The 13,748-nt window shown below is 35.7% G+C and overlaps 1 protein-coding gene across 2 annotated transcripts; it reads right to left on the bottom strand.

The window, feature by feature from the left end:
• Positions 1–2,720: 2,720 nt before the first annotated feature.
• On the bottom strand, positions 2,721–13,374 carry ELOVL7 (ELOVL fatty acid elongase 7). Of its 2 annotated transcripts, XM_085326265.1 has the most exons (7): positions 13,285–13,374; positions 11,937–12,127; positions 9,656–9,736; positions 9,183–9,239; positions 7,364–7,469; positions 4,309–4,445; positions 2,721–3,092 (listed from the first exon to the last, which is right to left on the bottom strand). In XM_085326265.1, the coding sequence occupies exons 1-7, from the start codon at positions 13,346–13,348 to the stop codon at positions 2,889–2,891; spliced, it is 840 nt and encodes a 279-aa protein (XP_085182391.1). In that variant the 5' UTR covers positions 13,349–13,374; the 3' UTR covers positions 2,721–2,888. The 2 variants fall into 2 exon arrangements, with proteins under 2 accessions (XP_085182391.1, XP_085182392.1); XM_085326266.1 differs by lacking the exon at positions 9,656–9,736.
• Positions 13,375–13,748: the final 374 nt, after the last annotated feature.

Genomic DNA, 13,748 nt, shown 5'->3' on the forward strand with positions numbered 1-13,748 from the left:
ATGCTGAGGGTTGGACTAGATGATCTCCAGAGGTCCCTTCTAACCTTGTGATTCTATGTTGCCTTTATTTGTATTTCTATTTCTTGGTTAAGTAAAACAGCAGAGAGCAAAAATGACTGACAGTTGGCTTCACAACATACAAAAAACTAAACCAGTGTGCAAGTAAGAAATTATGTAACATGAACCTGGAGTGGCCCTTGCTGACAATCATCTGCTGAATGACGAACATCTCTGCTTTCTTCTACAGCTTATTACTTCTTAATTTCAAGCAACTGCTCTGCAGGCACTCAGTGATTATGCACCTGCTAGATTGGGAAGTTTTTCCTAGCTTGTTACAGTCCAGCATATGGCCACTTAGCCATAGCTACTCAGTTTTGAGCACATATAGTCCAAGCTCCCACTTAAGCCCCGCTGAGTTTGAAGAATTAGGTGCTGATCTAGGTCCTAAACCAACAACAAGCCTGGCCCCTCACACTCACCTGAAGGACGCTTTCCTTTCAAAATGTGCATGGAGACACAGTATCTCTTACTTTTTAGAAAACCTCCAGCTGGTCCTGAGACCCGCATATTTATGCATTTTGTATTACTTGCAGAGGGAAGAGGAGTATTGTATTGTGAAATCAGAGACCAGAACCAGGTCCTTCCCCACCATCTCACTAATTATCTGCAAGAGTATAGAGTGAGTATGAAGTAATGCCCACCTGCCCTCCAGAAGAGCTAGAGAATAGCATCATCCAGCTCACACCATAGATTAACAGTTACAGCCTTTCCTTAGGAGGCCTCTATTTCCGATACATATATTTGGACCCTCAGGCTTAAGAAAGCTGTGAACCAAACTGTCCTCTTTTCTTCCTTCAATGTTTATTTAATAAACTCTTATATGAAAAATGGGGAGCACTCAAACTTTAAAAATAAAGGCAAGTTCTGTCCAGCTATTTGAGTAAACAGTGATAGTTGCCTGTTCTTGGGCATCCTGGAACCCAAGGGCAGACAAACAAAAGCTGGAGGCTGGCTGGATTCAAGACTTACAGTCAGTGATTACAATTCCAACTGAAAGCTGGTGTGGCCTCTAGTCAGCAACCTGGCTGTTTTGGATTCTGCATGCTGCCAGGGAGCCTAAACTCAGCGCAGAGGATTCTAGGATCAAGCAACTAAAAATTAGGGGACTGCAATATATATCTCAAGCGAAGTGCATTCTGGGATCTAACTTACAATCCGCCACAACTGTTGATAGCTGCAGGCATTAAATACTAAGAAGATAAAATATAAGTTACTTTTTATTTGTTTTATAAAGGAGACTCGTATGTAATTTTGTAAGAAATCATTTGCAACTCACATCTAAGATAAAGTTTAAATTCTTTTTAGCATTAACAAAACACAATAACTGTCAGTATTCTCATAAAAGTATCCAAGTAACAAAATTTACTTTCTTGGAATTGTACAACAGGAAAGCAATTCAAAAATCCCTGGAAGTTTAAGGTATTTGAAAGTTAAACAGATCTGAACAAGTGCAAAGCAAAAATCACAAGCTTCTTTTCTGTTAGCAGTGATCATAATAGAAAACAGTACATTTAAATACATGTTAATTTAAACTTCTTGTTTATAGGTCTGTTGCATACAGTAGTTCCATAACAAACATACAGTATAAGTGCAACTTGCATACATATAGCTAGGTCCTTTAATTTCTGTACATGGGTGACCATAACAATGTGCCTACTGATGGAAAACAACATGTTGATTGATTTTGTACGGACTGCAGTCATGCCCTATGACCACTGCTGGCCCCCCGTCCCTCTCGGTACTTCACAGAGYGGCATGCATCTTTTTGCCTAGTGCCAGTGAGCAGCTATAAAACTTTAACCTTGAGTTGTTAAAAAACAAACAATAAAAGAAAAACTTTCTAGGAATATTTTCCAATAGATAAGAGAAATGGGAGAAAACAGAACACAGCACAATCATACTAGCTGACATTTAGGCTTCAGTCAAATTCTGTTTCTTAAAAAAAAGTTATCGGAAAACTAAGATTTTGGCTACTGAATTACAAGATTTTCCCCTTTAAACAGTCTAGCCTACCAAGATCAAACTGTATCTGTAGACACATTAAATAATATAACAACATTTTGATACTTTGTTGAACATATCAGTAGGTTTTTTGATCATTACAAAATAACACAGCTCGTATAACGTTTAAATTAGATGTTTCCTACACTTAGGCTAATGCTTAAATGAGTATAAATTTCCTACATGAAATGTCTTAAGATATTTTAGTAAAAGAGGGTATATCGAAAGAAATCTATCGTCATCAAATTAAACATCATACTTTGACAGATTCAGATATATCCCATTCTTTAATGTAATATAGTTGGTAAACACATAAAACAATGTTTATATGTATTAACAATATTAATGTAAGCTTTAGATTCTATAAACTGTATCTATTAAAGTTTCACTCTTTTAATACAATGCAATTGGCATTCTCAACAACCTACAACAAGTTGAAGTAATTTTTGCTCAGTGTTCAAAGTACTATGTACTTGTCATATACATTTTAATTTTCCCAATGAATATATGCATTTGCATGCATCTTCTAGATAGAGATCATCTATCCAGTCACTTCTAACAGAACAGAAATGAACAAGTTGTTGGGGAAAAAAAAGAAAAAAAAAACACAACTTTTTTTTTTTTTAATCTGAGATCCACGTTGTTCCCCTCCCTCCCACCCCCCAAATTCTGAAACCCAAATAACTTATGGTAAAAATACAAGCTCTGTTTTGGAAAAAAGCATACAAAATATACACAGTGTAGTGTGTGCACCTAAATATCTTGATTGTCAAGTAGTACAGGGTTTCACTTTGAGATATACACATCTTTATAAACAAGAGTTTGTTTCACTGATCTTTGCTGATCCCATTTCTAGTCATCTTTGGTAGTCTTTGCCCCTTCGTGTAAGCATGGTACCAGAAGTGGAGAAACAAGACTAAAAACGTAGAGCCATATAGCCAAATAATAAACATGAAAATTGGATACTGGTACTGACAATCATCCATAATGTAGATTTGTCCTATATGGCCTGTAACCATAATAAACTGGACCTGGAGAAGATAGATAAGGAAAAATAAGTATTTTTAAAAAACAAGACAAACTTATTATACAAGTTCAAAAATATTCAGCATACCTCACATACAGAAAGAACTAAGTTGGAGAGGCTTTGTCTGCTACAGAGATGGACATTAGCATGCCCCCAAAACATTACCCCACTGAAAAACCTTTTCACACAATAAAGGGAAGTCCTGGGATAAAGTGAAAAGGTATTACAAGCAGCATGGATAAGCCCTAACTAGGAGAAAGGGAGTATGCACTTTCCAGATCAGAGAAGAAACAAAAAACACGTAGACGCATCTGACTAGTGACAAATGGGAAACTCCTTCAGAAAAAACAGCCAGCAGGACTGGTGAACATAAGTTTCCCTCCTCCCTACCTGACACGCTGTCATGTTACACAAAGGCCTGTGGGTCCCAATAAACAATTTAATGAAGAATTTTAAAGAAAAAAGTTCCACATAAAAGAAAAGTTGATAATACACAGGTTGTGCCACCAGAACAAGACGACTTTGGATTCGCTGTAATTGTTCAGGCTACCTTAGTTACATGAATTCTTCCATTAACATCAGAGCTGGTGTAAGCAATTAACAGCCATGATTACTTCTCCCTGTTCCTTTCCCTCCTCCATCAGCAAAAGTCTCTTTGGTCAGGCCGGACTTATAGTTTAGTCAGAACCAGAGTTTTGAGAATTCAACTTTAAAAACAGCGGGGCATGAAAAAGTAGCCAGAGTAGTAACCATTTCAAAGTGATTTGCTGCTGGCAGAACAGTTAATGAAAAAATGCTCTTGCAATAATTATAGAGAAGTAAAGAGAAGTAAATTCTTTAAAATCAATCAACTTCTGTGAAAGAACGGACAAGAAATTCTTAAGAAATACTTAAGGTGACATGTTTTTTGCTTTACTCATTAACATTTACATGTGTATTCTGTGCATTAATAAATTATTTGTATRTTTTCCTGGTGAAAACTTATATTCTAATCATTTTTACACAGGCAGTAAGTTTTGTAAGTTTATTCACCAAATACTGCATAACTGAAAACTTCTTGTGTGTAAATCTAAGGGATTATTGCAAATGCTGAAATCAGCAGATTTGAGTAGATTTTGTATGAAACTAATTAAAGCAAAGTAGAAATTTACTGCATAAACTCTGCATTAGTCACAAACAGCTTCCTGAGAGATGTTCAAGTCAAACAGAAAATTACTCACAAGTTGTATAGTTGTCATRTATTTTTTCCACCACAAATATTTATGATAGGCTGGTCCCAAAGAACAGATTCCATAGTAAGTATACATGACGACATGTACAATACAGTTTAACAAAGCATGAAATGTCCCTAAACCACCTGTAGAAAAACAAAATATAGTAGCATTATTGCATCATGTATTTAAAAAGCTACCTTGGGGATCCTGGCACTTTGTTGGGGGGTAGGGGGAGGAGGACATACTCCAAACATACAGACTTTGATTAGCCCATAGAACTGACACCAATTATGAAGAGTCTCAGCAGTTTCCCATTTCAGTAAAAGCTTATCTAATCATTTCTAAAATAGCAATAAAGCCTAACTGATCTAAGTACACCCAAGAAATTTTAGTGTCTTTTTTTTTCCTCATTAAAATATGCTCAGAGAATTTAGTGGTAACTGTTCCTCCTGCTTTATGCTTCTTTTCTAGGTGTCACAAATTCTGCACAGGTCTAGAGAATAAGCTGTAGTTCTCAGAGATTTCCAGGGAAGGAATCACAGTTTCAGATACTAAGTTTGAAGAGTCACGAGCTAAGTGAAAGTCCCACAAATCCATTCTCCACCTCAAAAATCACRCTGACAGAGGAAATGAAATTTAAGGCCAAGTAAGCCCCTGCTTTGGGGCAAACTCATAACTGAAATTGGTGAGACAGAAACATTTTAAAAAGTGAACACGGGAATGTTTCCTTCTCACATGGATCAATTGTGGAATTAGATGATCCTGCCAAAAGTAATTTTATTTTAATGAACACAGAAATTACAGGTAAAAATGAGCCAATAAGTGGTATATACAGGCAGGAAAGTATTTCTGAACTACAAACATGAAAATATTAAGTACCAGGGRAAAAAAAAAATCATGAAAGCCAGACACTTGAAGAGAAATTCTTGTAACCAAAAGTCAATTTTCCATTAAGAATCATTCAAATTAAAAATAAATTTTATTTTGTGATTGTAGTAGCTCACACATACTAGCCTTCCAGCTTCATAAATCACAACCACTTCAGCTGTGACTGCAACCTATCTTTGAAATTTAGCTATTTGTATTTCTGAAAATAATTCTGAAGTGTTCCTACAATCCAAATATACGTACTTTCTGGCTTGCATAGTGGATATTAAAAAAAAATATTAAAGCAGGAAAAAAAAATAAACAGTACAAAAATGTGCTCCAAAAAGCAACACCATACATAAGCATCAATGTACAATTCCCTGTTGATATCAAGTTAGAGAGAAATCAGCRTCTTTTCACAAACCTATTGTTTTTTTAAAAACAGGTTCCAAAGCTTCATCAGTAGAGACCATAATACCTCTATTTAGAAGGAAGGACAAACAGTGATGAAATTGAATACCAGATAAACATCAACAGGACTGACATTCTAGGAAACAATTTTAAATTATCAAATGGAATAATATTTGGGAAGATTAACATACAGATAAGCAACAGAGGGTTAGAAACACACAGCTCTTCATGAATATGAGGGAATATCACTATCAGAGGACAAAACAGACAGATCTTGCACACTTTGCAGAAAGTATTTGTCAAATTATCACACGGGAAATTTGAATCTGATGCTAAACAGAAGCTTGTAGCTGGTATACTGATCTGATGTCCAGATAAAAGCCAGAAAGTTAATCACCTATAATGGAAACTTTTCAAGGTGGAAAAGGAGGGACTATTAGTTGCTGGGAATTCTTAGCAAATCTAAAAACATACTTAACTCTACATTGAGAAAACTATTTACAATTTCATCATTAATTTAAAGCATCAGTCACACAGGAACATCTGAGAAAGACATGGCCAAGACACCAGCTTCTCAGTAACAGAAAGTAARCAACTACAGAAAAAATATATCCCATTATACACTAGAAAAATCTGTACACTGAAACCTTCAAAAAGACCCCACCTTCTGGACTACTATTCCCCCCCCCTTTTTTTTTAATTCACAAAAATAAGCACTAACAGATCAGACTTAATAAGCCATAGTTTTTTTTTGTTTTTTTTTGTTTTTTTTACCAATTTGTCACCTATTTTCCTAGGAAAAATAACATGCCAGTGAAAATGATTGAAGAAATATGTATAAAAGTCCTATTCCTTGGTAAAAACTCTTGCTTATGCTGAATGCTTAAAAAAAAAAAAAAAAAAAAAAAACCACTCTCCCCTCAGGAAACCATTTCCCCACTCAGGATATTCTCATGGCATGCTATATTTATTAGTGATACACACTAACACTATAGCATAGAAAGATGCACCGTAAGTAAATGAAATGCAAGGATCACTCCCCTTTTCACTCTTCAGAGAGACTGGAGAGTAGGGTCAGGGGATTAGAAAGATTTAAGCAAGAATAAATTAAAAGACTCAGAGTAGAGGGAGGAGAAGGTGAAAGTAAGGTAGAGGAAGAAGTGGACAAAAAATTTCAGTTCAACACAATTCAAATATGGATACAGCCTAAGCTTATATAATGAATAAGTCCCAGAAAATATGTTAGTAGGTTTGTGAAGGCCAGAGTATTATAAATAAGCACCAGTTATGTGATCCAAGGCCAGTAAAAACAACTGAAACAAAGCCTGAGTAACTTCTAAAGGAGGCAAAACAAAGGATGCTAAGAACAATGAGAACACACTTCTCCCCTCCAATTCAATTCTTACTTTTCACAGACAGACATCTTTAATGAAGTTTCAGCAGAATACCTGCCCCATACTTCTCCCCTAGCACCTCTGATTTTGCAATCACGTTTTTATTTGCATGTAAAAATGCTCGTTTTATACATGTCTCTCTCCTCTGCGCCTTCTTCCCCTAGCAGAAAGCAAGAGTGCACAAAATGCTGTCAAATAAGAACTGATCATCCATTTAAAAATTGTAGTGTACATTGATTTCAGCTGTTACATGAGAATTATAGACATCTATATTTTAAAACATTTATGTTCACGAGATTTTTAATTCTGCTCTTTAAATAAATTTTGTCTTTTTCCCTTTTTAAACTTTTGCTAACAGATGTGTACAGCTTAAATTGTCATTCCACTACCTGCAGCAAATTTRACTCCAAACCACCAGGTCCATGGCATAATGGAGTGATGAAAGACGTGCAGGAATGTAACTTGGCTGTTCTTCTTACGCAGAACAAAAAAAACCTGAAACATATTTTAACAATGTTACAGAAAATGCACAAGACCAACAGACTTTGAGTAAACTATATGCTCACTACTACACAATTAAAAATTCTTCACAGCTGCAGTCTCATGAGAAGTAGAGAAACTGAGGCACCAAACTTGAGTAGCAAATTTTCAAAAAAAAACAAACTAGTAAGTAAAATCCACCAAAATCCATAGAAGTTTTCTCTGGCTTTTGAGAACAAATGTCCGAGGTTGAGTCATCATCAGTGACTACAACGGAGAGTGTAAGACAGACTTACTCTGACTGAAAAGTATCTAGAAATATCAGATTTTAAGTCCCTTGAGCTACTAAAAAAAAGCCATTTGAAATGAGTAACTGAAGGACTAGCAACAGATACATACAGAAGAAAATACTAAGTTAGGGAAGTAGCACATTATTATGAACTCTGACTTAGCTAGCCTTGGAAAAAGATAGCATTAGGAAGAAGAAATGGATTATCCATTATTTCTTAATGGATAATTGACTGGGTACATTTAAACAAACAGACACAGAAGGRAGTGTTAAGGAAAGAAACAGCAAGAAAAGTGTACGAGGAGAAATCAGGTCATGAAAAGGGCAGAGGACAAGAAAATGAATACAGCAGAAGAGTCTAGTGTTCCAGCAAAAATGTTTGGAAATGCTTGTCTGTTAAATACAGCCAAGAAATTACCTTACCAATAAAATCAAAAAAACTGCTGAAAAACAGGTACCTGATTGGAAGGATTCAAAATAAAATTTAAAAGATTTTTTTCAGGCCCAGGAGTAATTACAAAGGGACAATCTAACTACGGGGTAGCAAAGGTAAACGAAGCACTAAATTGGTCAGGTTTTTCTCTTTCAGCATTCCTGGTCCTTCCATCAGCATTCCATTTGGCCCAGTCAGTATGATCTTCAGGTGTTGAATCATGAGTTTTTGTAGATGAAAGTGAAATGGGTAACACTCCTTGCAGACCTTAGGACATCCTAACTGCTCATTAGTCAGCTCCTGAGTCACTGCTGTTGTGCCTGACACAGTAAGGCAACCTGAAATCACAACCAGCTCAGAAGGTGGCGTTGAGAATCGCTAAGCCAGCCCTGCTAGAAGGGGTCCATCTCAGAGAGGAGAAGGCAGGCAGCTGCTGGGGGCAAGTAAGGCCTGCACTCTGCTTTAATGTATTGCTGTTCAGGCTTTCTTTGAAACAGCTTAGAGTACAGGACTAACATTGGCCACATCTACAGTCACCAACCAAGGTATACATGTGAATTTGAAGCAGGCAGGTACGGCAATTTATGCTGTATTCAGAGTTGTTGATGCAAATATTCAAAAGGTGAAAGATAAAATCTGAAGATAATACAGAGGAAAAAATCAACRTAACCAATCCCAATTTTAATCTGCAATATTTAGTGTTGAGACAATGGCTTAACACAATAACACATAGCTCAGCTGTTACATACAATTTTTGAGGACTTCCCTTTCTTAAAGGCATCTTTCGCAAATYAACATTTTCCCTGATAATCAAAGAACAACAGTGTAATGGAACAACAAGATGAGAAGAGACAACAAGGGTAACCACTTTGATGGCATTCCTATAACTGGATGTTTGAGGGCTAATAAACGAGCAATTCATAGCCCCTATCCCTGAAACAGCATTGGTTCCTTGACTGTGAAGAGGAAACTTCACTACTTATTTTATTAGTTTACAAATACTTACAGTGTCTAATAATTCAATGAACTTGGAGAAATAGTAAAGCCAACAAACTCGTACCATCTGCAAGAATAAAAATCAGAAATAGTCAAATCATAAWAATCATAAATCATAACACAGAAGCCGCAGGAAAAATAAGTAACTCTATAATGGGGAAAGTATAAGGACAAGTATGTGGTTCACAAAGTTGAAAGAAGGAGATTTAATTATATAGTTGGCTTTTTTGTTTGTTTTAAACATGAAACTTCCCTTAATTGTTATGGAACTTTAGAAGCAAGGTGAACAAGCCAACAAATACGTTGCTTTTTTTTTCCTAAACGACCAACCCCTTCAGTTAATTCACATGCTCTCCATTATGCAAAGAGCATTTTCATTTAGTGCATTCCACTCTACAGCAGTGAACTTGGTTGTTCAAAAAGGATTTCCAAAAACAAAGTCAGTGTAGCATTAACCACTTGGCCTTACATTTGGTAACTTACTCTTAGAGCTGTAGGTGACCTCGAGTAGTCAACAATATCACACCGGAATGAATACCCTGTGGCCCAGCCTGACATAAGAAACTGGGGGAAGCGGGTAGGGGGGAGGGAAAAAAAGGAAAAGGCAAAGGTTTACTTGATGACTTATGAAATATTAATTCATTCCAGTTGACTTTCGCAATCGCTAAGCTTGAGAAAAAAAACAACATTAAAAACTTGTTGAATCAGTAACCTTGTCAGTCATCTACCTCTGTGTGGGCTAGCTATGATAAAATCCTGTACTGTTGCAGATTAATAAACTTCTAATTCCAGGACCACACCTATGTATGAGAACTGTCTCTCTACATCCCTTTACCTCAGCATTAATAACTGAAGAGGATAAATAGCTGCAACTCAAAACAAATGCTGGATAAGCATCTTATTGTGAAAATCACATCATAAAAGCAAATCAACCTTTTTTAAACTTTTTTAAGTATTGAGATGTTTGGCTCTAAGAACAATTTTAAGAGAAACAGTACAGCAGAAAAGCATAGTTTAAAGTCATTAAGACAAGGAAGGAATTAATATGCACTGTATTTTTAGCCTCACAATTTTTAAAATTTTGCTTAATAATAGAACTGTTTGATGAAATTAGTCTTTCACTGACAAGAGACATAAGCTAAGGTTTTACAATCAAAAGCAGATGTACAGGATCAGTGGACTGTGTGTAACAAGTATCACAGGTAATCTTTTCTCTTGGAAAATATTAAAACTCAGAAAGAGCAACATTGTTAAAATTACACTTGGTTCACTCTCCTGCCAGCCACTAGAACTACAGATCTTATATTTGCTTTTTTAAAAAAAAAATACTTGTCATTGATTAATCATGGTAATCCACCACTCATGCATGATGGGAAGTTCAGTTTTCTTAATAGATGAAGGTTTTACTCTATAACTGCAATAGATGTTTAAGATTTAAAGAATCAGTTGCTTAAATTAAACACAATTTGAAACACTATGAAGATGGCACAATACTAGAGCACCCACAAAATGCCTTGGATCCAAAGAGGAAAAGAATTAGCTTTTTGCTGAGAGCCAGACAATGGCTGAGATTCAATCTGTTATAGCGTCTCTATGCATTCTTTCATGAAATTTTAAAATAGAAGCCTTGACAGCAGATCAAATAYTGTATTAGCATTCGATTTTTCAAGTTTTATTTTTGGTTTAGTTTCTAAGGGTTTAAAACTAAGAGCAAACTCAACACCTAATCACAAAAAGAAGGCAGTCTGGGGATTTTTCAAAGCAAAGAGTAGAGAAAAAAATAAATGCATACATCTCACCCAACACTTGCATTCAACACAACAGTCATTACACAAAATAGCAGCTGCTGCATGGACTTTAAAACACTGTTAAAACAAAGTCAGCAGTAACTCATGCTGAAAGTTATGCAAATTGAATTAACAGAAAAGTTGGCGATTTGGCAGGATCACTTGGAACTTTTCATTACCAATTTGCCAAACCTMGAAGAGCTGCAGCCATATTACCACATTTAACACAAAGACAGTCAGTACTAGAACAGTGGTGTTTTGCCAGGCAAATGTATAAGACTGTCATTCACACAATACTACTGTTAAATAGCTACATTTTTTTTTATTGAAGAAGCTATTAGCTGTCATAAGTTTTAAAAGYTGGTTCTAAATTATAGCTTTTACGTGGTCTCTACCAGCTTGAAAGTCCAACATTCACTTGAACCATCAACTACAGCAAAATCTCAAGACTCCTTTTGAGAGAAAGAATATTTACTTATTAAAAAAAATCTTTAGCATTGACTTTTTAGAAGGATAAAGATTCCAAAATTAGATATTGTTAACTTCTGCGATTTAGAATCCAGATTTAACTGAAGATTGGTCTTCAGTTAAAAATAGCCTATACAGTGTTTGAAACATCATTGTTGACTATCATGTAGCAGGAGAGAAACAATTACRATAGACAAATATGTAATACTTTGCCTTCTCCAGCCCCAGGAAATTAAATAAGGTAGGAGGACCTTTAATTTTTAAAGTGACATGTAATGGCACATAAAATATTTTACGATCTTCCTTTCTAGGTATGACTTGCTCCCTTTTTTTGTATCAGCTCAATTAGTTTAGCATACTCCCTGGAGGAATGTAATTACAAGAACCAAAATAATGCTTTTTTGAGAACTATGGAGGAGGAATTCTATTAATAAATTCCTCAAAACATGGTAGGCAATAGTTAGATACACAAAATGTATAAATATATTTCAAATAAATGTTGTACTTACTTCATAAGTCATATATAAGGATAGGGTTACCACACTAAAATTGTAAAATGCCATTATTTGCCTGAGTTCAAAAGGCTTTTTATTTTCCATGAGTTTGGGTCCCAAAGAAGTGACAAAATAAATGTAGGCTCCAATGATAATGGTTGTTGGAAAAGGTGAAGACATGAGCGGCCAGCCTTCCAGTCTTGGGTCTGGGGGGAAGAGGGAAAAAAAAAAAAAAAAAAAAGTCAAATCTTTCCAGCGCTTGTCAAGGCCTAAAAAGCTACTCATTCTTAATCAGAAAGTTTCTGCATTCCTGCATTCACTGCGCAAGCTGCCGAACACACTCATCACAAACCCCCATCAACTGGCTCACAAGGTTTTAGCACCTGCCAGATTCCAGTCTTCCTTCTGCATTGACCCTTCACACTTGCAACCAAGAGGGGAGACAGCACTCCAGAAGCAGGAGCACGCTGATTTTTCAGCTAAAGCTCTGCCTGAAGAAAAGTCCACGTTTTCACACACTAATACAGCGTGGGAGGCAGCAGAGGAAGATAACAGGCAAGCAGAGCACTGAGGCTGCATCTCCAAGTGAGGCTCGTCTTCTGGGGGAACACAAAGGTGGGTATTTTTATTGATCAGACCATAATTGCTTCTCACATTTTTCCCAAGGGTCAGTTAATCCCTTTCACTATGGGCCTACTGAGGTGAGGAAGACTGACAGATGCCTCGTAGACAGATGGTTTTAACCCCAAACTTGAGGTCTCTTCTGTTGTTTCTTTGGTAAACAATGTTAAACTAAAGCATGTTTAATATCCTCCTGCCAGCTGCAACAAGAGAATAATGTTCCTTTTCTGAACAGGAGTGTGATACAGTGAATTACTGTGAGGAGTAATTTCAGATAATATCATAACTCATCAGGTTTTGTACTTCCTTTTATCTACTATGTTGGCATCAGCAAAAGCAAAATACAGTAACACTGAGCACTTAGCTCTATTAACTGATAAAATATCATTAATTTTGCAATAAAAAAAATAAAGCTTTATGTTCAATACTGCAGAAAAATACAAACTACTGTTTTCTGGGAAGCCAGAAAACCCTTATAGAATAATCACTATCTATATTTTATTTAGTCTYGAGTTTAAGTCCATAAGTATCAGGGTTTTTTTTCTTTTGTTTTTTTAATTGCAGAAACTATTCTGTTCTTTAGAGCTAAAAATGTCAATAGATCACTTGACAAGTCTTAAGAAACATTTACAGGAAGGCAAAGCTACTTTAAGTTGCTGATAAACAGTACATTTAGAATAGCTATACAATACTATTCAAAAAATCATTGAAAGTTAATAAATTTTAGACTGAAATGACTCACCAGCATCTTTAATCCATTCATCATAAAGTAGTATAGCCTTTGATGTCAGATTGCTAAAGGCCATTTTCACTTGATTAAGATTTTATGATGCTGCCTGCAAGAAAATAGAACAAAACAGAAATATGTATTTCTGCAATTAATGGAAACAAAGTTGTTTTGGGAAAGATTTTTAGGAAGCAGAATGGAAAAAAATAGGGAGAAGGTTAATAGCACACTGCATGTGAAATACAGACCAGGGAGCATTAGCTGACCACATTGCACTAAGCTTGGTGCTAATTTATAGCCAAATTGGTAAGCACAACAATATGATTTTGTAATCTTTATATGTCAAACAAGGTACTTCCATGCCATAAAGCGTTATCTCAAGAAACCATGCTGTGATTAACCGTTACAGTAAAGTGGAAAAATATAAATAAAAGGCAGCTGCTTAAATTCATTTTTTAACCATCTCCATTTAAAGTTCA

The sequence above is a fragment of the Rhea americana genome, unplaced genomic scaffold (genome assembly GCF_003343005.1).
Source record: "Rhea americana isolate MKP2758 unplaced genomic scaffold, rheAme1 scaffold_13, whole genome shotgun sequence".
Lineage (NCBI taxonomy): Eukaryota > Metazoa > Chordata > Aves > Rheiformes > Rheidae > Rhea > Rhea americana.